The 24,512-nt window shown below is 38.0% G+C and overlaps 3 protein-coding genes across 6 annotated transcripts in view; 1 reads left to right on the top strand and 2 right to left on the bottom strand.

Annotated features, from left to right (window-relative positions):
• Window positions 1-684: 684 nt before the first annotated feature.
• Window positions 685-10,820, bottom strand: polb (polymerase (DNA directed), beta). The gene is made up of 14 exons (XM_077206904.1): window positions 10,611-10,820; window positions 10,128-10,185; window positions 9,956-10,022; window positions 9,792-9,866; window positions 9,585-9,643; window positions 9,445-9,494; window positions 9,317-9,368; window positions 8,543-8,597; window positions 8,388-8,460; window positions 8,241-8,311; window positions 7,404-7,490; window positions 7,263-7,330; window positions 3,579-3,718; window positions 685-1,254 (listed from the first exon to the last, which is right to left on the bottom strand). Exons 1-14 carry the CDS (start codon window positions 10,774-10,776, stop codon window positions 1,160-1,162), a joined length of 1,116 nt encoding a protein of 371 aa, XP_077063019.1. The 5' UTR covers window positions 10,777-10,820; the 3' UTR covers window positions 685-1,159.
• Window positions 10,821-11,721: 901 nt separating this feature from the next.
• On the bottom strand, window positions 11,722-20,676 carry enkd1 (enkurin domain containing 1). Of its 2 annotated transcripts, none has more exons than XM_077206848.1 (8): window positions 20,561-20,676; window positions 18,549-18,634; window positions 17,881-18,108; window positions 16,495-16,667; window positions 14,428-14,574; window positions 14,120-14,262; window positions 13,233-13,369; window positions 11,722-12,771 (listed from the first exon to the last, which is right to left on the bottom strand). In XM_077206848.1, exons 2-8 carry the CDS (start codon window positions 18,631-18,633, stop codon window positions 12,611-12,613), a joined length of 1,074 nt encoding a protein of 357 aa, XP_077062963.1. In that variant the 5' UTR covers window position 18,634; window positions 20,561-20,676; the 3' UTR covers window positions 11,722-12,610. The 2 variants fall into 2 exon arrangements, with proteins under 2 accessions (XP_077062963.1, XP_077062964.1); XM_077206849.1 differs by having other exon boundaries at window positions 18,549-18,637; window positions 20,561-20,657.
• A 327-nt stretch (window positions 20,677-21,003) lies between these two features.
• The window catches only part of vdac3 (voltage-dependent anion channel 3), a 17,902-nt gene continuing 14,393 nt past the window's right edge, over window positions 21,004-24,512 (top strand). The window contains exons 1-2 of one of the 3 annotated variants that reach the window (XM_077206923.1): window positions 21,004-21,114; window positions 23,483-23,625. In XM_077206923.1, coding sequence (XP_077063038.1) covers window positions 23,541-23,625 — 85 coding nt within the window. In that variant the 5' untranslated portion in view covers window positions 21,004-21,114; window positions 23,483-23,540. The remainder of the gene's footprint in view (window positions 21,115-23,482; window positions 23,626-24,512) is intronic. The other 2 variants (XM_077206925.1, XM_077206924.1) reach the window with 2 other exon arrangements.

The raw sequence follows: 24,512 nt of genomic DNA on the forward strand, positions 1-24,512 counted from the left end.
GCTGGATCACTCCTCCATAGGCTTCTAAGGGATTGAAACTTGTTCCCCGAAAAGTTATTAAAGACATCGTTAAAATAGTCCAAGTGACTACAGTGACTCAATCTTAAGTTTATCAAACGACAAGAATACTTTTTGTGTGCAAAAATACCGACTTTATTTCAACTATTCATTTCCTTCTCTGTGGGCCTCGAGTGAGTTCACTAGTGTAACAGCGCAGCGCTTCTGTGTTGTACGTCACACGCATCACCCACATGATCAGCGTCGGCCAATAGTGAGCCTACATGTGACGTAGCTTTACGCTATCACACTACATTTATCAACGCAAAGCGGGACGGGTGGTCACCCTACTCTGGACAGGACCTTTGACCCTAGTATTTGACAGTTTGTGTCTTTAAGTATAGAAACTTTAACAGCCATGGGTCCCTTATCTATATGGCTCAAGGTATAAAGGTATAAAGGCTGCCCATCTCTTCCTGTCACTCACTTCGCAGGGAAACTGCTGTGTTTGCGACTGAGCCTGTTCTTGCATGAATAAATACTTCTCTTTTATAAATTGGATTCTGAGTGTCTGTTATGCAGTGATGATGTTTAACATAATTTTTTGCCACAACAATCATCATACAAGAACACTTGATTATTCAGATGTATTCATTTTTGGAAAGAAATCAGAAAACAGACCTGAACTGATGAGTGGGAATTTTAATGCAAAACCCAAATTTCCTCACAATCTTTCGTTTCATAATATGGTATACTATTATCCTGATAAAAAATATCCCGATAACATCACAATGGATCGTTTTCGGACTTTAAATAACACAACCAGACAATCATCATTCATATATTTTCAGCTTTCTTTCATACCAGTGTAAAGCATGCTAACATAAGACATGTTTTTGAGAGGATGACCATCTAATAGCTATTGTTACAGCATTAATGTCATTTCTCAGTTCACTCAAACAAATTTCTGACCTGGATTTAAAACAACATTAAAAAAAAGCACCATCGACTACTGTGAAATAGCAGATTTGTGACCTTCAAACTTTAAACACACACACACACCTTTCCCTAAATCTCTCTTCTACTATTAAAATACACTAGTAGAATAGTTCAACATCACACACACAGTTTTAGAGTTTGCAGTTTTGTCTCTCTCATGGTTTCACTCGCTTCGTTCCTTTGGTTCCTTGTATTTCCATTGGATGTAGTCAAAGATGTCCTTCTCACTGTCCACCAGCAGAGGCTCTCCAGCAACACCTGTGTGAAACAGAGGTCATGTGACTTCAGGTACTACAGATATAATCTCCATCATAGGAAAGCACGAGTCACCAGATGAGCAAAGTAAAGCAGCAGCAAGTAAACTACACTTTTGGATGGACAGAAACTCAAAAGATGCGTCCCAAATCGTGTACTTGTGCACTATTCTACGCCATTTTGCAGTATAAATAGTGCATTCACACTAAAATTTCCAAAAAGAAAAAGTGAACTTTAAGTGCCCGGATGATGCACTTATTCAACCAAAAAAAAACAAAGTGTGTAACGTTGGACATGCACTCAACTGTCACAGCTTTAATAATGTAGCGGAAGGGGAGGGGCTATCAGACTCCGATGTTGAAAGACTAAAACTTCATGCACTACACGATTAAGTGCATAGTGTATAGTGCATAATTTAGGACACAGCTATGGGCTGCTCTATTGAGTAGGTACTTATTTTGAATTAGAGTAATTCAGGGCTACTAAAAAAGTATGTTCTATAAAGTATCATATGCACACCAGAATCTCGCTGGAAGTAGAAGGTCATCAAGGTACTTTTTTCGCCTACTCTTTTATCAGTCTCGTGAATTTGGATATACTATTTTTCCTCTACTATATAGTAGGGAAGTATTCGATTTCGGAGACAGCTAAGGCCCTGTCCCAATATCCACACTTCCGCACTTGTGCCCCTCAATGCGCGTTCTCACTAAAGGCTGCAAGACTGTAGGGTGTCCCGATCCTCTAATGGTGTTCTCCAGGGGTTAATATCAGTGCATTTAATGCGCACTATCACAAGTGCGCATCAGACCTCACTTTGCTATGGGCTATTACCCAGAATCCTTGTAGTGTTGTGACGTTTCGAATAGCTAATTAATGGGGGAGCAAAGCGGTTGCTATGGTGCTGGTCGGCAGCGGGAAAACTCTGAAGAAAAAGGAAGCCGGCAAGACGACAAAAAAGTATAGTAGAAATGTCTTTTTAAGTGTAAGTGAAAATAGTTTTTTATCAGAATATGAGCGATAAATAACATAATACATGAGGATACAATGATTTCACTTTCTTTTGTCAGGGTCCGACGAGCTGACTTTCAATTTTATAAAGTTCAGGGCAGAGAATGAGCGGCTATTCACGGGGCACAGAAATGCCTCTATCCAGGGATAAGTTAAAGGGTTAGTTCACCCAAAAATGAAAATGATGTCATGAATGACTCACCCTCATGTCGCTCCAAGCCTGTAAGACCTCCGTTCATCTTCAGAACACAGTTTAAGATATTTTAGATTTAGTCCGAGAGCTTTCTGTCCCTCCATTGAAAATCTATGTACGGTATACTGTCCTTGTCCAGAAAGGCAATAAAGACATCATCAAAGTAGTCCATGTGACATCAGTGGGTTAGTTAGAATTTTTTGAAGCATCGAAAATACATTTTGTTCCAAAAATAACAAAAACGATGACTTTATTCAGCATTGTATTGTCTTCCGGTTCTGTTGGGGATCCGCGTTCACGAGTCCGCAGTGACGCTGATGACGTAAGACGCTGCTGACGAGTATCTGGTGCGTCCGTGTATTCGGGTTCAAATAAATATGTCTGGTTAAAAAAAATGCAAGTCTTCCTCTGTGTGTAAATCCTTAGACATGTTTGTGAAGATTGTTTTGTTTCCAGCGTGCGTCTCCCTCAGACTGTAAACGAAGCTCGGGCGCACCATACACACGTCAGCTCGTCTTACGTCTGCGGACTCATGAACGCGGATTGACTACAGAACCGGAAGAGAATACAATGCTGAATAAAGTCGTCGTTTTTGTTGTTTTTGGAACAAAATGTATTTTCGATGCTTCAAAACATTCCAACTAACCCCCTGATGTCAAGTGGACTACATTGATGATGTCTTTATTTCCTTTCTGGACAAGGACAGTATACCGTACATAGATTTTCAATGGAAAATCTTTCTTAAACTGTGTTCCGAAGATGAACGGAGGTCTTACGGGCTTGGAACGACATGAGGGTGAGTCATTAATGACATCATTTTCATTTTTGGGTGAACTAACCCTTTAACATGGCCATAATATGAGCAGACAAGTTTGTTATTTGAAAGTGTTTGCTCTTCTGATCACTACAGAAGTGACGTAGATAGTGACGTGTGCAAAACTGACCCAATTCTGCTCTTCACAGCTTCGGGCCCTTGCGCACTTACTCCGCTAAGTGCACTTTCAACAAGTGTCCACTTCGAGGAAGACCTTAGGGCGTAGTGTGAGTATTGGGACAGGGCCTAAAGTCTCACAAGCTTCCAGCAAATCCTTCTCTGCTGTGATGTTTAAGTGTGTGTTTCTCTCACCAGTGACGCCCAGTGGACGGATGGTGTACTCGTTGAGCGTGAAGCCCTTCTCCAGCGCGTGAGTCCTCATGTTCTTGTTGAATATGTCACTTCCGGTGAAGTACAGCACACCGCAGAAATACTGATCCTTAGGAATGAGCCTGCAGAACCAGACAGAGAAAGACATGAGGAATATACTGGAAAAACTCAAATAAGACATTTGTGTAATGTCATTCTATGATAAAACTGGATGTTTTTTCTCTACAGATGCCAGGAAAGATTGTGCATTTTAGATTATAGTTTTGTAAATATGAGACATTAGAATTTATATTACTAATTTCTTTACTGTTTCGTTCCATTTTAAAATGTTGTCTATTTGAAATTAGTACTAATGTTTACTTTTAACAGCAAAATAATCTAGTTTTTTTTTTTAATGACAATTTAAGAGCCGTTAATAAATGCTGAATTACGCAAATTACGCAAAAACGCAAACGCGGGAAGCGAGCCGGCACGCTGGTTAAACTCCGCGAGCGCGGCCTGCGCACTGCACTCCCCAGTATTCATCTCGCGAATCTCCGATCCCTTCCTAACAAAACGGATGAACTTCGTCTCCTCACCCACACTAACAAGGATTTTTTAAACTCTGCTGCTTTGTGCTTCACTGAAACCTGGCTGAGTGAAGCCATACCGGACAACGCAATACATCTGCCGGGCTTCCAGCTGTTCCGAGCGGATCGCATCGCGGAGCTAACGGGGAAAACGAGAGGTGGTGGATTGTGTTTCTACATTAACGAAAGTTGGTGTTCAGATGTAACAACACTGAAGAAGATGTGCTCTCCTAATTTAGAGGCACATTTCATAAACTGTAAACCCTTCTACTCGCCTCGGGAATTTTCGTCTTTCATTCTCGTGAATGTTTACATCCCTCCAGACGCGTGCGTGAGCGCGGCGCTACAACAGCTGGCTGAACAAATATCTGAAACGGAACAAAGGTACCCAGATTCTCTTTTAATCATTCTTGGGGATTTTAACAAAGCAAATCTTTCCCGTGAACTACCAAAATACAGACAGCACGTTACATGTCCCACCAGAGACAGTAATATACTGGACCACTGTTACACCACAATAAGAAATGCGTATCACTCCGTCCCACGGGCAGCTTTGGGGCTCTCTGATCACTGTTTGGTTCATCTCATACCGACCTACAGGCAGAAACTGAAATCAGCTAAACCTGGAATACGGACTGTAAAAAGATGGACTAATGAAGCAGAGCAGAATCTACAGGCCTGCTTTGATTGCACTGATTGGACTGTTTTTGAAGCTGCTACCAATGATCTGGATGAGCTCACAGATACTGTAACATCATATATAAGTTTCTGTGAGGATACATGCATTCCTACCAGGACATTCTTATCATTCACTAATGATAAACCATGGTTTACTGGGAAACTCAAACACCTTCGTCATGCCAAAGAGGATGCTTACAGAAGTGGGGATAAAATCTTGTATAACCAGGCCAGAAACAGATTGACAAAGGAGATCAGAGTTGCTAAAAGGAACTACTCTGATAAACTGAAAAACCAGTTTTCATCCAACGATCCATCATCAGTCTGGAATGGCCTGAGGAACATCACCAACTACAAGTCACCATCCCCTCGATCTGTGGACAATCAACACCTGGCTGACGATTTAAATTCATTTTACTGCCGGTTTGAAAAGCCCTCATTAACACCACACACCCGGTCTGATCTGCACTTCACACTTTCACCATCACCTCCTGCACTCCAATTATCACTCCCCCCTCCTGCCATCCAACCTGAGCTTAAGGTCTGTGTGGAGGACGTGAGCCGAGTCTTCAAAAAACAGAAGACTAGGAAAGCCTCAGGCCCAGACGGCATCTCATCTGCTTGTTTAAAAGCCTGCGCTGACCAACTGGCCCCGGTCTTCACGCAGATCTTCAACAGATCATTGGAGCAGTGTGAAGTTCCCTGCTGCTTCAAACGCTCCACTATCATTCCTGTCCCCAAAAAACCCAAAATCACTGGACTTAATGACTACCGACCTGTCGCTCTCACGTCTGTGGTCATGAAGTCGTTTGAAAGACTGGTGCTGGCCCACCTGAAGGACCTCACTGGACCCTTGCTGGATCCCTTTCAGTTTGCTTACAGAGCAAATAGGTCTGTGGATGATGCAGTCAACATGGGACTGCATTATATCCTGCAACACCTCGACAGACCAGGGACTTATGCAAGGATCCTCTTTGTGGACTTCAGTTCGGCCTTCAATACCATCATGCCTGGTCTTCTCACAGCCAAACTGACCCAGCTCTCCATACCATCCTCGATCTGTCAGTGGATCACCAGCTTCCTGACGGACCGGCAGCAGCGAGTGAGACTGGGGAAACACACATCCAAGACACTCACAATCAGCACCGGAGCCCCCCAAGGGTGCGTTCTCTCCCCACTGCTCTTCTCCCTGTACACTAATGACTGCACTTCTAAAGACCCCACTGTCAAGCTCCTGAAATTTGCAGACGACACCACTGTCATCGGTCTCATCCAAAACGGTGACGAGTCTGCTTACAGACTGGAGGTTGAACAGCTGGCTGCCTGGTGCAGTTATAACAACCTTGAGCTGAACACGCTCAAAACAGTGGAGATGATCGTGGACTTCAGGAGGAACAGCCCAGCACTCCCCCCACTCACCATCATGAACAGCACTGTGGAAGCAGTGGAGTCATTCAGGTTCCTGGGCACTATCATCTCTCAGGACCTGAAGTGGGACAATCACATTGACTCCACTGTGAAAAAGGCCCAGCAGAGACTGTACTTCCTTCGCCAGCTGAGGAAGTTCAACCTGCCACAGGATCTGCTGATTCAGTTCTACTCAGCCGTCATTGAGTCTGTCTTGTGCGCTTCCATCACTGTCTGGTTTGGTTCAGCTACCAAATCAGACATCAGGAGACTACAACGGACAGTCCGGACTGCGGAGAGGATCATTGGTGCCCCCCTGCCAAACCTCCAGGACCTGTACTCTTCCAGAGTGAGGAAGAGAGCAGGTAAAATCATCACAGACTCCACTCACCCTGGACACCACCTGTTTGAACTGTTACCGTCAAGACGGAGACTCAGATCACTGGCCACAAGAACATCTCGGCACAGGAACAGTTTCTTCCCACAGGCCATTTCCCTCCTGAACAGTTAACACTCCTCCCAAGGCATATGCCTGTAAGTGCAATACTCCCACTGTTTAGTGCAATATCCTACAACTCAGGTGATACTTATATGTAGATTTATTTATTTATAATATTCAAAACACTGTAAATAGGTTCATAATCTGTAAATCTGAAAATGTGTATTCTGACTAAACCAAACTGTGATAGTTTTATTCTCATATATTCATATTTATATTTTTATTTATTTTTATTCTTATAATTTGTAGTATTATGTTTCATGTTTCATGTTGTATTTGTATTTGTATAGTCCACTGGAAGCCTCAGTACCAAAACAAATTCCTTGTGTGTGCAAGCACACTTGGCAATAAAGCTCTTTCTGATTCTGATTCTGATTCTGATTCTGAAATGTCAATAAAACTAAAACAAGTATATAATATCATTCCATTTGAATGCTTCTCTGATTTGAACTGCAGAATTTTTAATATTCCACATCATCTCCAAACTAACGAGTTAGAGCATATACTTAGTACCTGATGTCAATACGGCGGTGAAAAAATTCTTCCTCATCCTCCTCTTCTCTCTGCAGCTGACACACACCCTGAGGAAATAACACATATTATTTATCATTCATTTATTATTTAAGAGACACACTGACACAGACAGAGACTCACCATGAACTTAGTGTCTCCTTTAGACAGCGTGTCGGTGATGAAGCCGATGGACTCCAGATGATCCACGACAGCATGAAGAAGCTTCGGCTGAAAGACAGAATACCAGCAGGAGTTACGAGAGGAAAAACCCTTCATGCATTAAAGCGATGGTATAATACAATTTTCACAAGATGTGAAATAAGTCTTTGATGTCCCCAGACGGTGCATGTGAAATTTTAGCTCAAAATACCCCACAGATACTTTTTTATAGCATGTTAAAATTGTCCCTATTACAGGGTGAGCAAAAATGCACGGTTTCTGTGTCTGTCCCTTTAAATGCAAATGAGCTGCTGCTCCCGGCTCAGGGGGCGGAGCTTCAAGAGCTTGTGTTATCAGCTCCTATTACACACACACTTCAAAAATGTTTAGCCTTTTATGGTCAAACCGGAGGCAGAAAGATGGAGAGACTCAAGAAGACGTGACATGTAGACAACATTTCTGAATGATTAGTTGATGAATGTATGTAGCTTGTGTGGTTATCTTCTAGTCATTGATTAGCATATTCTGTCTTGATGATCTATAAATCGTGTTTAGGGGGTGGGGTTTACGTACATTTTAGGGTTAATGATGTCACTAACCCGGAAGGAAGGTCGTGTAGTCCCTATTAGCCGTTTGTTGTAGTCCATGAAAAGCAATTTCTTTAAAAGAAAATATCTCACTTTGCTCTGAACTTTGAGCGTCGAAACTTTGTTGTTTATGCTCCAACAGCAACATTACACACTAACTAAAGTTAGAAAAGTGAAATCATAATCAATCACCCCTTTAAATCTTCCTAAAGTTTCAAAACTGTGTGTTCACCTGTTTCTCCGACTGAGAGGTGAAGTCCGGATGGGTCAGCAGAATATCAATATCACCACTCGACTCGGCTCCTGAACATTCACAAACACAGTTATGGCACATTTAGATGATAACTGACGTCAAATATCTGGATCAGGGATGGATCACCTCTTCTGTAGCTGCCGCAGATCGTGCCGATGTACACGGGGTCCACCACATCCAGTTCTTTGAGTATCAGAGTCTGCAAACATCAGTTAACAACATTAATACAGTGAGACTTTACAAAAGTGCATCAGTGATACTCATCAAGAAAAAACTCCAACCTCCATTTTGTGCATTTCTGCACGAGGGATTCTCTTCTCAAATTCATCAAAGTACCTTTAAGAGAAGAAGAGAGGAACAAAAAAAAAATTAAAAAAATACCATCAATAAAGAACAGAATACATTAATGAGAAATGCATATAATTCAGAAATCGTATATTTGTCCTCTAGATGAGAGGTTTTCAAACTGGGGTGCGGATAGCGCTAGTCCATGAAAATGTTAAAAATAATATATATATATATATATATATCTAGATCTATATAAAGATCTAACTAAATAAAAAAAATTGATCACAATACATTTAAAATTGATTAAAATATAAAGGAATAAAATAAATAATTTGATTTAAATTAAAAATTAATTTAATAATAATATAGTACACATTCATAACATTCATCTTTCAGTCATAATTATGAGATAAATCTAAAATTATTAGATTAAAAAGTCAAATAATGATATATTAGCTCATAATTATAAAATAAACAGTAAAAATTATGATATAAAAATCATAATTATTACACAAAGTCAATTCTGAGATAAAAGGTCAAAATTAGGGAAAAATAAACTCATGATCATTAAATAAAAAGTCAACTATGAGATTAAAGTCAAAATTATGATATAATAACTCATAATAATGAAATAAACAGTCAAAATTATGAGATTAAAAATCATAATAATTACATGAAGTCATAATTATGAGATAAAAAGTCAAAAATATAATATATTATTAACATATTATGATCATATTTTCTATAAGGTTAAAATCGAGGCTTACTTTAAGCCGATCTGCTGATGGTGGTTGAGTTTGTGTTCGATCTTCTTCAGATCTAAGATATCAGATGAGAATTAAAACATGCATGTGACATTAAATGAACACAGTTCTGCAAATGACCACATACAAACCTTCCAAGTTCCTGACGCCCTCGTCAAAAAACTTCCTGGCCGCAGCAGGACTAAAACAGAGAGAATGAGTCTGAATTGAGTTTTGCACAACACTAATGTTATTATTACTGACTCTACACTTGAAATCAAGAGCGTCGTACCCGATTCCAGTCACTCTGGTTAAGAAGTTAATGGAGGAGCTTGTGTCGTCATTACGAATCTAAAGAACAAACAGAACAAGAGCATGTCACAATTTATACAGACCCTATATATATATATTCAATGATACCAAAACTCTCTATGTGACAGTAATTCGTTTCTTAAACAGGCCAAAAGATTAAATCATCTTTAAAAACATGATCCAATACCTTTTCCAGCTTACGCAGTTTTCCTGTTGTTAAAAACTCATCAATTTTCTCTGCTATCTTGGCACCAACTCCATCCTGAGAGGAAAAAAAACAATTTTTCATAAAATCAAATATGTGTTACTGACTTTTCAGGACACTATTGCTATTAAAAACAGAGTCTGTACCAGTTTCTTTGCTTCGGTTCCATTTTTGATCTTCTGTGGATATTTGGAGATCACAGACGCTGCTTTTCTGAACACAAAACACCAGACGGGATAAATATAGGTTACATGTGTCATATGTCTAGTTATGATATTATATCTTACATTATAGACACATTAGATGAAACTATCTTACCTGTAAGCATTGTATTTATGGATGGCTCTGTTGACATTTCTCTCATAATTGGCTAACTCTGAAACAAGAAAGAACATTAAGAGTTTACATAAATCTCAGTGTATTAGCTGCAAAATCTTACTATAAAACGATATTTCATATTAGACATTATCTAATAAACAAACAAAACAATCAGGAGAATCAGATAATGGCTGGCGAGCCAAAAAAATAAACAAATAAACACTTTGTTATTTTTAGTGGAACATTAATCTTGAAACTTTACCATTGATAGCATGTATTAAATGGTAAACAAAAATGGGGATCATTGATGCTTAATTTCCACTCAGGTGCTAATCCAGGTCTAATATTCCACTTAAGTGAAATTTCTTGTTTTAAACGGACTTTATGTCAACAAAACCGATCTATTTCCATTCATTCATCCATCATTTAAAGGTCCAGTTAGCTTAGCCACATGCTAACCTGAGCTGTCACAACAAAACTCACCTGTGAGGAAATCTGTGATCCCTTCGTTCAGAGATTCTTGTGGCGCTTTTCGTTTGCTCATATCTGACAGTGATTTATAATATTTATGAATATATGTGTTTGTTTTCACTTTCAAGACGAAAGCTGAGCAAGTGTTGTTCAACACTACAGGACAAAGCCTTAGCATTAGCACTGTAGCCACGCAAGATGGGGGCGTGGCTTATAGACGCCCCTCCCATTACACATTCTTCGCCCAATTAGAGGCCTTTCTTTTAATATTTATAAAACCGGCACGCCCACACTAGCCACAAAATGTACTTTTTTCATCTGAATTTATCATTAAGATAGCATAAGAACACGTTTCAAGCGAAATATATGACCAAAATAAGGTTTTGAATGATCAAAAATATATCTTATGTCAATTGATTTCATACACTCACAAAAAGCAACAACTGCAATACCAGTTGATTAAATGACAATAAGAATTAATTGTTTTCACTTTTATGTAGTTTAATAATGCAATGACATTCAGAAGTTTGATGCAAACATATTTTGCGCCACTTTATGAAACATGTAGGCTACATGATAAATATGTGTATTTATTAATCTGATTTATTAAGTTCATAGTTGCTATGAACTGAGTTTTTGTGGTTGGTGCAATTACTGAACAGCATGTGTAATGTGATATTACAGTCAAAACAAGCACCACTGTCATAATGCAATACTAAAATGATTTCCATTACACGAGAGTAGATGTTAAAACTTCATGCTTATTTGTACTCGGCTTTCGCCAAGATAAGCACCAACTAAGACGTAGCTTTACAGTAACCTATGCTTCTCCACCCATTTACGCTTCTTTCCATCTGGTGACGTGAATCTCCTTCTGTCTGGTGTTAATAGTACACACAACGGCTGCAACCACAGTGCGGTCCCCCCATAACAACCCTCTGGATTGAGCGGAGTAGGGAACATCTCTAGGGTCTTCAAGTGGGCACCTTCCGTCCTCAGTGTTACGGAAATTAATTTAAATGAGGCATCAAAACTATTGAACATAAAGATTTGCTAATACTATATTATAAGACAGCATCCATTTAAAGGTCAGCACCTTGCCATAGTAGACATTCAACAACTGTTACTGTACATGGCAGCGGAAATACTTTAATTACAGTCTAAACAGTATAATTCCCTCATTTACAAACAATTCTGAACTGTCAAACAAATCCACAGAATACTATGGAAACCAACTTTTGCCACATAAGAAAAATAAATAAATGCATCATGCTTTGGTAAATTAAAATTATGACAATAAATGTCAATTAATACATAAAAGGTCAAAATTATGACATAGTAAATTGTAATTATGAGATACAGTCAAAATTATGAGATTAAAAAAATCAAAATTATGAGATTAAAAAATCAAAATTTCGATATAATTGCTCATAATTACTAGATGAAAAGTCAAAATTATGATATATTAACACATAATTATGAGATAAAAAGTCAAAATTGTTAGATTAAAAAGTCAAAAATTGGATAAATTAGCTCATATGAGATTAAAAATCATAATTAGTCATAATTATGAGATAAAAAGTCAAAATGTTATATGAAATTAAAGTCATACTAATTCATAATATTGCAATAAAAGTCAAAATTATGAAATTATTATTTTTTAATCTCATAATTTAGATTTTTTAATCTCATAATTTTGATTTTTTAATCTCATAATTTTGATTTTTTTATCTCATAATTTTGACTATTCTCGTGATTTTAACTTTTTATGTCATAATTTCAACTTTTTATTTAATAACTATGACTTTTTAATCTCATAAGTATTATTCACCAACACATGAATGCAGAATAATATGATAGCAAAGAAAAAAAGAAGGATATCTACCATTAATATGTGTAAAATTTAGTCACAAATGAATGTCATGCATTGATTCAAACTCAGGACACTGAAGAACCACTGCAAACTAATAAATACATCAATCTAGAAGAAAAGCCTGATACGAGTGTTGTGTTTACGAGTCGACTTTCACATAGACTTTGTCACGTGAGAAGATCTTGATGGCCTCCTCGACTTCTGAGAGTCTCTGATCGAGTCCAGCGCGTCGAGAGCGAAGACCCAGAGTATCGGCTTTCATCGAGAGAGACTGCAGATCACTGACCAGAGACCTGTGAGCTACACACACACACACACACACACACACACACACACACGTGCGCGCATACAGACGCAGACACAGAAACACACACACACACACACACAGACGCAGACAGACAAAGAAACACACACACGGACAGGCAGACACACACACACACACACACACACACACACACACACACACGTGCGCGCATACAGACACAGACACAGAAACACACACACACACACACACAGACGCAGACAGATAAAGAAACACACACACACACACACACACACACACACACACACACACACACACACACACACACACACACACACACACATGCAGACACAGACACACACAAACACACACACACACACACACACACACACAGACGCGCGCGTGCACACAGACGCAGACACAGACACACACACACACACACAAATCATAAGTAATTACGAACGATAGATGAAAAGGGACACTGTTGATGAAGACGTACTTTCTTTGAGCGACTGCAGCGTCTCCTGTCTCTCTCTCTCACTCATCTGTGTGTGTCCGGCAGGAATGGAGGGATCAGGAGTGTTTCTCCTCCTCTCCTCCTCCTCTCTTTTCCACTGCACTTTCCTCTGCTCCAGACTAACAGACACAATGAGAGAAGGTCAATGTTTAACTCAAAATGAAACATTAAGTACAGTACGTACAGTGCATAGCATGCTGTAAAAATGTGTGTAAAACAGTACAAATTCTATTTTGCATTGAGAAAATGTCCTGTACCTTTAATTTAGCTGATTTTAATAAACAAACAAAAAAGATTCTCAATACTTTATTACAGTAATAAGAGCCTCCACTGAGAATAATGAGAAATCACAATCAAACTCCAAGATTATATACTAATATTCAAAGAAATATATTTGTATTCATTACACATTAAATTGATCATCATACGTGACAGTAAAACATTTATAATGTTACAAAAGATTATATTTCAAATAAATGCTTTTCTTTGGAACTTTCTATTCACCAGAGAATCCTGACATTTAAGTGCATCACGGTTTCCAGGAAAATATTACCTGTTCTGAACATTGATAATAATCATAAATGTTTCTTGAGCATCAAATCATCATATTATACTGATTTCTGAAGGATCATGTGACACTGAAGACTGGAGTAATGATGCTGAATATTCAGCTTTGATCACAGGAATAAATTATATTTTAACATATTTTCACATAAAAACAGTTCTTTTAAATGGCAATAATATTTCACATTATTACAGTTTTTACAGTATTTTCGATCAAATAAATGCAGCCTTGGTGAGCAGAAGAGACTTCTTTCAAAAGCGTACTGTCTCAAACTTGTGAATGATATTGTAAATCAGCGACTCACTATTCCGGCACTTTTCCCTTCTCGGCGCTGGGAGGAGTTTTATCTCGGAGGTTCTGTAAGGACTGAGATCTCCTCAGGGTCGTCTTACTCGCAGCACGAGCGTTATGACTCACAAAGTCCACCGTGTGTCCTCTCACGTGCATCTACACACACACACACACACACACACACACAATGAGAGAGAAGCTCACGTAATACAGTAGTGGATGAATAATGTGTTCTATGTCTGAGTTGAATCCGGCTGATCTGAGTACCTCAATGTTGGAATAATATGTGTATAATAAATAAAGTGTTAATATATCACACACTTCAGAGTCGGCGTCTCCTGCGGCATCGGTGTGTGACGGTGACGGTCCGCTCTCTGAGCGACGAAGTGAAGGTCGACCTCCAGCGCCACACTGAGAATGAGCCTTCAGGAACTTCTGAAACTCGGCTTTCTTCGAGGGGCTCGTCTCCTACACACACACACACACACACACACACACACAGACACACAGACACACAGACACAGACACAGACACAGACACAGACACAGACACAGACACAGACACAGACACAGACACAGACACAGACACACACACACACACACACAGACACAGACACAGACACAGACACAGACACAGACACAGACACAGACACACACACACACACACACACACACACACACACACACACACACACACAGACACAGACACAGACACACACACACACACACACACAGACACAGACACACACACACACACACACACACACACACACAGCTTTAAAACCCTCATTTCAGTGCACCTGCTTATTGACAAGATCAGTAAGAAAATTATATTTTTATTCATCAAAAAACAAGGAAATCCCGCACACTATCAAACCTTGCAAAACGAGTATAAAAATTGTATTAGCAATGTTTCAGTCTCATAACCTTCATATATGGCATATATCATCAGGTATATGACCTGATTGAGGTCATCAGACCGAAACGTTGCTAATAAAATTGTGATAATCGTTTGCAAGGTTTGATAGTGTGCGGGATTTCCTTGTTTTTTTTGACCACCTGACTCATTTGGTCTTTTCTCCCACGCAACTGCAGGTGTGCGATGGTGATAGCTCATTTATTTGTATTCATCAAGAATGCATTAAATTGATCAAAAGTGACAGTAATACATTTATAATGTTACAAAAGATTCGATTTCAAATAGATGCTGTTCTTTTGAACTTTCTAGTCATCAAATAATCCCGAAAAAGAATTCCTTCAGTCTTATCCAGGATACATCAGGACGGGTTAGTGTTTATATTACTAGCAGAATTTGCTCAACCACCTCCAAATATGCTGGAAAATATCAAAGCGTTTTGGACTCGGATTGCATGTGAATTTTGCATCGTTACATCAAACAGATCAGACATAATAGATGTTAATATCCAAGTGTAAACAGGACCACAGACACTTTATGAAGTTGAAATGTGGCACAATTGTCACAATCACAGTCGGTTTATCGACAGTTTTAGTAATTGAGTACAAAATGTGTTTCTTTTATGAAATTATAGTGAAGACATTCAATGAAAATATACAGTAGCAGTGTTTTTAATATTATTTATATACAGGTGAAACTCGAAAAATTAGAATAACATGCAAAACTTCATGTATTTCAGTAATTCAGATTAAAAGGTGAAACTAATATATTTAGTATATATAACTATATACATATGCATGATTATACTTTTCAGAGGGCTGACATTTCTGTATTTAAAATTCATTTTTTTATCGATTTCATGTAATATTCTAATTTTTTGAGATTTTGAATTTGGGGTTTTCATAAGCTGTAAGCCATAATCATAAAAATCATTAAAAATAAAACTTTTGCACGATATTCTAATTTTTCGAGTTTCACCTGTACTATTATACTATCTTATTAATATTCCGAATTAGCTTTTATCATTGTTTTCAGTTTTCATTTTTAATTTTAGTTTTTTTAAAGTAATTTTATGTAAAAAAAATTCTTTAAAAAGTTTAATTTATTTTTATTTGAGTTTTTGTTTGAGTAATTTAAATACTTTCGCTTAAATATTTTATTTAAATTAGTTGTCAAGATACCATTTCTAATTTCTTAATTTTTTTTTATTTTATTTCAGCTTCATTTCAATTAACAAAAAAACGATTTGTAATAGTTTAGTTTTAGTTAACAATAACAATACTGTACAGTATATATCTATACATATATGACAGAAAATTGCAAACAATAAATTAGGTATTGCATGTTTAGATGTTTCGTTTCTCTGCATTAACTGTCTAATATCAAACTACTAATGAAACTCAATGGAAAGAAACTCACTTCTATTGCACTTTGAAATTACCTGGGGAAGAAAGTGGAAATGAACTCGCTCACCTGTAACTGGGCCATTACCCTGGACGGGACATCCTGGTATTTTGGAGAGATCCAGAGTGCTTTAACCGGCATAGGTTTGGCATGTTCCCTCTGCGCCTCCAGCTCTCGAAACCGCTTTTGGACTTCACGCAGCTTGCGCACATTTTCTTTACCGAAGTCCCGTATGACAGGCTCTGTCGATGAAGAACATGGAGGAAATAACTTAGAAGAGGAGAAGGCAGACTAAAAGAATGAGCAACATACACTAGTGTACAAAAGTTTGGGCTCTGCAAGTTTTTTTAAAAGAAATGAATACTTTTATTCAGCAAGGATGCATTAAATGTATCTAAAGTGACAGTAAAGATATTTATAATTTTGCAAAAGATTCTATTTCAAATGAATGCTGTTCTTTTGAACTTTATATTCGTCAAATAAAATGTATAGCGGATTCCAGAAAAATATGAACTGTTTTCAGCATTGATAATAATCATAAATGTTTCTTGAGCAGTAAATCATCATATTATACTGATGTCATGTCTTGTCATGTTATGTCTTGTTCCTGTTCTTTCTCTTTACTCTGTCTCCCTCTGCTGGTCGTATTAGGTTACCTTCTCTTTCTCTCCTCCTCCAGCTGTTCCTCATCTCCTCTAACTACCTCGTTCACCCTCTTCCCACCTGTTCCCTTTCCCCTCTGATTAGGTCTCTGTTCCTGCTTCTTTCTTTGTCAGATTCTCGTTTGAGTTTCTCATGCTAGAAACAAACTACCATCTCGTTTGCTTCACCCTGGTCCTGTCCTGTCCTGTCGGAATCCGCCTGGCAAGTGCAACCTGTTCTCAGCTAACCGTCTTGTCATTTGTATTGTGTCCAGTTCATCTGATGCTACGAGAGATCAGGTACCACTGTTTCTCTACGACCTGCGCCTACCCAGAGAGACCTGCAGCCTGTCGCCGCTAACCCAGCTATTCTCCTCTGCTGCTTAAGGCTCTTCTGTAATTATCAGAAAGACTTTTTGTCAGAAAGACTTTTGTCGCCCTCTCTACGGGTTGTTTATTTTTCCATTTCCACATCTGAAGAAGATCCGTGACTTCCCTGTGTTTACATTAAAGACTCTGTTTTTGTTAAACCGCTTTTGGGTCCTCACTTACCTGCACAACAACTGATTTCTGAAGGATCATGTGACACCGAAGACTAGTTTTTCACTTTTTTTTACTGTATTTTTGATCAAATAAATGCAGCCTTGGTGAGCAAAAGAGACTCTTACTGAAGCCAAACTTTTGGATTGAAGTGTATAATAAATCATTATCTGTCTAGAAATTCAACATTAACTCAATTTTAGGGTTCTGCCTATTTGGAAGCAGCAAAAACTCAAGAACTTTCCAGATGACAGAAACTGTATTCTGATCTCACTAGGTTTGGCTGGACTGGGGTTCAGCGCCACTCCATCCAGTCTCAGGAGGTTTCCCACAACCCCCCTCTGCCCTCTCTCTAGGATGTGAACAGCGCTGGCACCGATGCGGGGTCGAGGGGTGGAGCGGGCGCTGTAGCACCCGGGGTGGAGCGTGGGGTCCGGGGCCAACGGGCCCTTCAGAAGAGGAGACGAGCCGCTCCGATCGTTGCCCTCCAGCCGACCACGAGCTTCACCAAGACAACAGAGAGATCAGATGATCCATCACACATGAAGAACAGAGTGAACACAAGCGGCAACCTTCCTGTCTCTCTCTTGAACCCAACACTTAAGTGACTTAAACTGCAGTTCATCGACTGGCCACTAGAGACAAGCTCCAAAAGAAAGTCAACCCCATGCATAGACCCACATGCTACTTTACAGCAGAAAAAATAAGTTTAAAGCCCAGTACAAAAAGTGGTTTTGGTCGTTATTGCTAATTTTGCTCTTCATGACAACTGTGAGGGGCGTGATAGTTTTTATTTATAACTCATCCCTTAAAATGATATTAAGCCGTAAAGTTCAGCATAATTAAGGGCGTGGACACTTGAGTGACAGGTGGATTGCCGCAGGTGACGTCATGTCGTATTATTTCACAGTCTATGAGTGAACATCACAGGATCAGGCTTACCAGAGGACGGGCGTTTGTAATAATCAGGAAACAGTGTAGGGTCTGGAGGAATGGGACCAGAGATCGTCGACGGTCCTTCACACATACTGCTGATACAGGGGGATTTATGACAAGACTTTCATGCTTTTATTTCTGTAAGACTAGAATATTGCAACTCATTGTATATAAGTGTTAGCCAAGTATTGTTAAACCGTCTTCAATTGGTTCAAAATGCGGGTGCTAGACTCGTAAAAAACAGCATGTAACACCAATTTTAGCCTCACATCATTGGTTGCCTGTGAAGTACAGAAATGATTTTAAATGATTGATTTTTGTATATAAAGCATTGCTTAACTTGGACCCACTATACTTAATGCATCTCCTTCATATACATGAACCATCTAGGTCTCTCAAATCAGCAATCAGAAGATCCTAAACATTACAAGGATCAGATTGAAATTGAGTGTTGATCTGGAATAATCTACATGGCTCCTTCTTTCGGTTATTTTAAACGAAACCTGTAAATTACGTTTTTAAACGAAACGTAAATTACATTTACTTGAATTAGCGTTTGGTTCAGTGGGCTATATAATTGGCAAGAGGCTCTTAACAGATGTTGTTAGTCAGTGTTTGTCTGAAAGTACATTTTATGTGTAATTTTACTGTGTGATTGTACAGCACATTGGTCAACAATATGTTTTTTTAATTGTGCTTTATAAATAAATAAACAAACAAACAAATTTTTTCATCTAGTTTATGCCAACAAATAAAACTTGACATAAAACTTGTTTCCCCTTACAATTAAGAAGTTTATTCGGTATTTTAAGGTGACAGTTACACACTACTACATCTACTTACAATAATAATAGTAATTTATGCATAATTACAAGTAACCCTAAAACAAACTGTAACTCTATAGTAAGTACGTATAAGTATAGTAAGTGTTTAAGTAGAATGTAACTACGTCACCTTAAAATAAAGTGTAACATTTATTCAAGTGTGCTATTAGTATACTTCTTTTAAACTAAAAATAAGAAAGTATACTTTGTCTACTTTTTAAGAACTCAGAAATATTCTTAAAATTGCACTTATACTTGACTTATACTGACAGAAAAGCCTAAATATATTTGGCCTATATTTGCACTCAATCTTTTGATCTATACTTGGTTTGTAGTTGTAGTTGTAGCCTATTAAATACGTTTTGCACATAGTTTTACACACTGTCGTATAAACAATAGATTTGTTAGAAAATATTGATTTATAAAGAAAACAGATATGTTCCTAATTCTGAGTATGTGATTTGTTTGTGTAGTCCACTGGACCTGTGTATACACGAATTTACTACTGTTTAGAGGAATACACGAATTTTAATACTGTTTCACTTAAAGTATACTTAAAAGTACAACTTTTATACACAAAAAGTGGGCCAGTTTAGTCCCAAGTAGTATTGAAATAGTACACTTACAAGTACACTACTAGTACATTGATATATACTTACTACATAAAGTAACGTTATACTTTAAAAGATACTTGAACTTTTCTTAAGTTTTACTTGAGTAAAAATCAACTTGAATAATATATATTTTTAAAGGGTCATAATGCAGTTTGTATTAGTAAAGAGTTTATAATTATTATATTTTGGTTAAAATAAAATAAATGAATTTATAACTTTATTATTTAGATTATATTTATCATATATTAGCCTAGTTATTTTATATTCAGACCTGAAATCTCTTAATATCTGCTCTAATAATGTTCTTATAAAATTATCAGAAGGTCAACAGGTAACAAATACCACAAAATAAGCATGTATTCATTTATATCAGCTTTTAGCAAGCAGGAATAATTTATATAACGTAGGTTAACGCTAACGTTAACGCTACATATTACATTTCCACTTATTTGATCACTCTCGCCGTTCATAATTAAACGTTTGCTGATTCACATAATACTCGATTCAGAATGATCAAGCGCCATGTTAATCTGTGTGTGAACATAAAAGGTCATATATAATGAAGAAAGAAGAAACTTACCTTTAATGAACCCCTCAGTTATTTGATAATTGTGCAGAAAAAGCGCAGTATCAGCTCTATTTTTCGGTTACACGCAGACTGATGACGCATTAACAACAAGCGCAAAGCTTCACCATGGTAACGTCTTAAAGAGACAGTAGCGGTTTTGTAAGATAAGTCATCACTGCAAGACATTGTGCAAAATATCGATAAATACGCTTACCAGATAATTATGTATCCGTTTCAGATTCATCCTTATGTTCCCTATCTTCATATTTTCAGCATGAACCCGATTCTAAAGAATATTACAGTCTGTCTATCCGTCTGTCTGTCTAAAGTGCATTAATTCATCAAGAGAGAAAGATCTGGGAAAACAATAATATGTTTTTCATAGAGAAAGAAGAGCTGCGAAATAAAGTTAAAAATAATTTACGTTTACATAATCTATAAGATGAAAACGCTGCAGACTGCGCATGCGCAGTACACGCGCCTCCGTCGCGTTCTCCTTCAGTGTGCCCTCAGTCTCGCGCTGTAGTGCAGAAACACCGTCAGGCAAACCGACACGGCAAAACACGGTAGGGTTTACTGATTTACACTGAAACATTGCTCGATGCTCCATAAAAACACAAGTGTTCAAATACTCGTTTGCATTCGGCGGAGAAATAATGAGCGCTGTTGTTATTTTGTACACACCGGAGCTGTAACGTAACAGTTCGGGTTCAGGGCCGAAGAGACGTCATGACACTATAATACTGATGATAATAAAATCACTGTTACACGCATCTACGTTTTATTCCTAAAACATGCATTTTAATTCTCATACTGGACTATTACGCGTCTAATCTAAGTGGTTTGACATAAAATATGTCAGTGTTTCATCAAGGACACTGCTCGTGTAACTTTTTGATTTTGACGGTTAACGTTATAATATCACGGATTGTGTTCGCGCGCTGCCTCTGAAATAACGGTCAGAAATAAACTAATAAACCCGCTCAGTAAAGCAGCAAACGCTCTCACTGATTCTGATCATTAATCTTTAAGGCATCAAGCTGCTCCCGTTATTCGGTATCTGTTATCTGGGCGTTGTGCGTGCGTGCGTCGCGTCTATAATGCGCGATGGTCATGCAGCCTTGAGCGACTTTCTTTCTTTGGTGTGTGTGTTTGGACGCTGCTGGGAATCCAAATGACTAAAAAACATGATCAAATCCACTAAAACAGCCTCAGATCGTCCATGTGTGTAAATGTGTGTATGTTGTGTATCGTGTTTGGCACGCATTGAACTCATTGTGACGTCTGCTATTGTTCTCTGCTCTGTCATTGTTTTAATCTACATTATTAACAAGTTATTTTGTTAGTTAGGAGTTGTTAACGTCATAACGATTATAATTTAATAACACAAATATATATTATTTTGGGCTAAAAACTATGTCTAGGTCATTGTGTCATAGACTCACTATAAAAGTATCACTGAAGCGTTAATAACAAAATTTGGTGTGAGCAAAAAACAAAACTGATATTCAAGCAGAGCTGATTGTAAACGGTACAAAATGTAGTTTAAAGATGCCAAAGGGAAGCATAGCTGCTTTATGTTGTTCATGCATAAAAGAATTGTATATAAAGACTAGTATTTAAAAGTATAGTATGTATGCATGTGTGTTTGAGTGGTTTGTTTCAGAATTATAGGGAAGGTGTCTAGTGTACAGATTATATTTTTATAGATATTTGCACTTTTTTGCTTCATCGATTATTGATTCTGCTAATAAATGGCACCATCTGGTTTGTCAGTACAGCACCCATCCACTCTATTACATGCATTTAAAAAGTAACAATAATTTTCACAGATAAAGTTACTTTTTTAATGTATTGCTGGCATTAATACCTTTCTTAACAGCTATTCATTCTCAGCTGAGCAGTGCATGGAATTGGAGTCATTTTTATTAAATTATGCATTGCAAGGGTTAACGTTAGTTATTATTGTGCCATAAAGCAGATATAAAACAGTATAAAAATAATCAATTCTGCACATTGGTTAACTTAAAAATCAATAAAAATCCTCTGTATCTGAATCAGTCAAAACATATGGATCTGCACAATAAACTTAAAGACACGTTATAGCCAGAATATGATTGTATTATAAGGACAGATGTTTTGCATGATTACTCATGTTTAGTGTTCTATACGGCACTGCTTTTGCTCTGGATTGTCATTGAGATTGTTGAGCTGCACTCGCTCTAATGACCTCTGTCTGAGGATGTTCAGTGGATTTGTTCATGATTGATGACTGTCTGGCACCAGGCAGAGAACACGCGAGATGTTTTAGTGAATGATAAACAGAAGGTGGGTTTTAAATAGCTTTTAAACCTGCTCTGATTCATTGTTTATTGTTCACTAGCCGAGACAGAAGTGATCCAATCAGCATGGATGCAACAACATGCAACAGTTGCAGAGATTAAATGAGTAGTATTCGGATGGTCATGTGATCTCAACATGGCGACCGCCATTAGATCTAGAATAGATCTTTTTTAAAACACTGTTATGAGTTGTGTCATCTCATGCAATGCATGCATTATTACAAACAGATCTGATAAAAGTGCAATTTGTTGTTTCTTAAGAAAGGACCAATGATGCATCCTGGTGTCAAAGTGTTGGGTGTTGAGGAAAACATTTCCCATTTCGTAACGCCTCACGTCACATGGAGCAGGGCTGTCAGTTGAGTCTATTTTCGGAGTGTGTGTCTTGGGATCTGGGGGAAGGGGACACACTCTGTAAAGATGCCGTCTCAGGATCCTGTCACCTGCGATCTGCCCCTTTCCCAAGGGCAGAGGTTGCCATGGTGACCCCCTATGACACGCAGAGGTTGCCATGGCGACCCCCTATGACACGCAGAGGTTGCCATGGCGACCCCCTCGGTCTGACCTCACTGACCCTCGTTCTGTCATGTAGGGAGTCGGTGCGCGGTGGTTTATGGTGTTTGCTTGATTGTGATCTCTGACCCCAGATCATGTCTGAGAAAGGACAGAAGCAGAGAGAGACACAAGTGAAAGGAAGCAGTGAGACCTGCCATCACTGCAAGCCAAACACATGCGGTGAGTTACGGATAGATAGATAGATAGATAGATGGATGGATGGATTGATGAATGGATCTATAGATAAATAAATTCATTGATAGATAGATTGATGAATGGATCTATAGATAAATAAATTCATTGATAGATAGATTGATGGATGGATGTATAGATAGATATATGGATATATGTATGGATGAATGGATGTATAGATAGATAAATTGATTGATAGATAGATAGATAGATAAATTGATTGATAGATAGATAGATAGATAGATAGATAGATAGATAGATAGATAGATAGATAGATAGATAGATAGATAGATAGATAGATGAATTGATAGATGAATTGATAGATTGATAGATAGATAGATAGAGATAGATATATGGATCTATGGATGAATGAATGGATGTATAGATAGATTAATTGATAGATAGATATATGGATGGATGGATTGAAGAATGGATGTATAGATAGACAGACAGACAGACAAATAGGTGTATAGATGGATATATTGACAGAAAAGATGATTTATCAATCATGATGTAAAAAAAACTTAAATCATGTTTACAGTTCTGCACTTACAATGCAAGAAGTCAATGGGGAAAAATACTGTATCGCCACAAGACTTAAACCTTCTACCTGTTAACTTGATGCTAGTGTAATAAAAAATCACTTTACTAACCTTGTCCAATGTCAGATATTACTCTCATGACCTCAAACAGCTGGTAAACATGGTAATTTTGCACGCTAGCAACAGAGAGCAGAGCTCCAGGCTCACGGGAATCACGCCTGCAATGCAACGTTCATTTCACCCAGTGCTTGAAGTCTGACTTAGACACTTTACAGCTCGAATAAAACACATTTTTTGTGCAAAATAATCAGTGTAAGTATACAGCATTTTTGC

The sequence above is a fragment of the Siphateles boraxobius genome, unplaced genomic scaffold (assembly GCF_051911475.1).
Source record: "Siphateles boraxobius isolate OS27281-9 unplaced genomic scaffold, OSU_SipBor_1 57, whole genome shotgun sequence".
Taxonomy (NCBI): Eukaryota; Metazoa; Chordata; class Actinopteri; order Cypriniformes; family Leuciscidae; genus Siphateles; species Siphateles boraxobius.

Excerpts from the sequence above, each read along its gene's own strand:
- polb (XM_077206904.1), bottom strand. The coding sequence starts at position 10,776 with ATGCTAAGGCTTTGTCCTGTAGTGTTGAACAACACTTGCTCAGCTTTC. Across the intron at positions 8,598-9,316 it reads CATCAGCAGATCGGCTTAAA|GTACTTTGATGAATTTGAGA; the intron begins GTAAGCCTCGAT and ends CTTCTCTTAAAG. Across the intron at positions 3,719-7,262 it reads CACCGCCGTATTGACATCAG|GCTCATTCCTAAGGATCAGT; the intron begins GTACTAAGTATA and ends CTGGTTCTGCAG.
- enkd1 (XM_077206848.1), bottom strand. The coding sequence starts at position 18,633 with ATGTGTGAAGGACCGTCGACGATCTCTGGTCCCATTCCTCCAGACCCT. Across the intron at positions 16,668-17,880 it reads CCCCAGTCCAGCCAAACCTA|AGCCTGTCATACGGGACTTC; the intron begins GTGAGATCAGAA and ends CTTCATCGACAG. Across the intron at positions 12,772-13,232 it reads GCTGCAGTCGCTCAAAGAAA|CTCACAGGTCTCTGGTCAGT; the intron begins GTACGTCTTCAT and ends GTGTGTGTGTAG.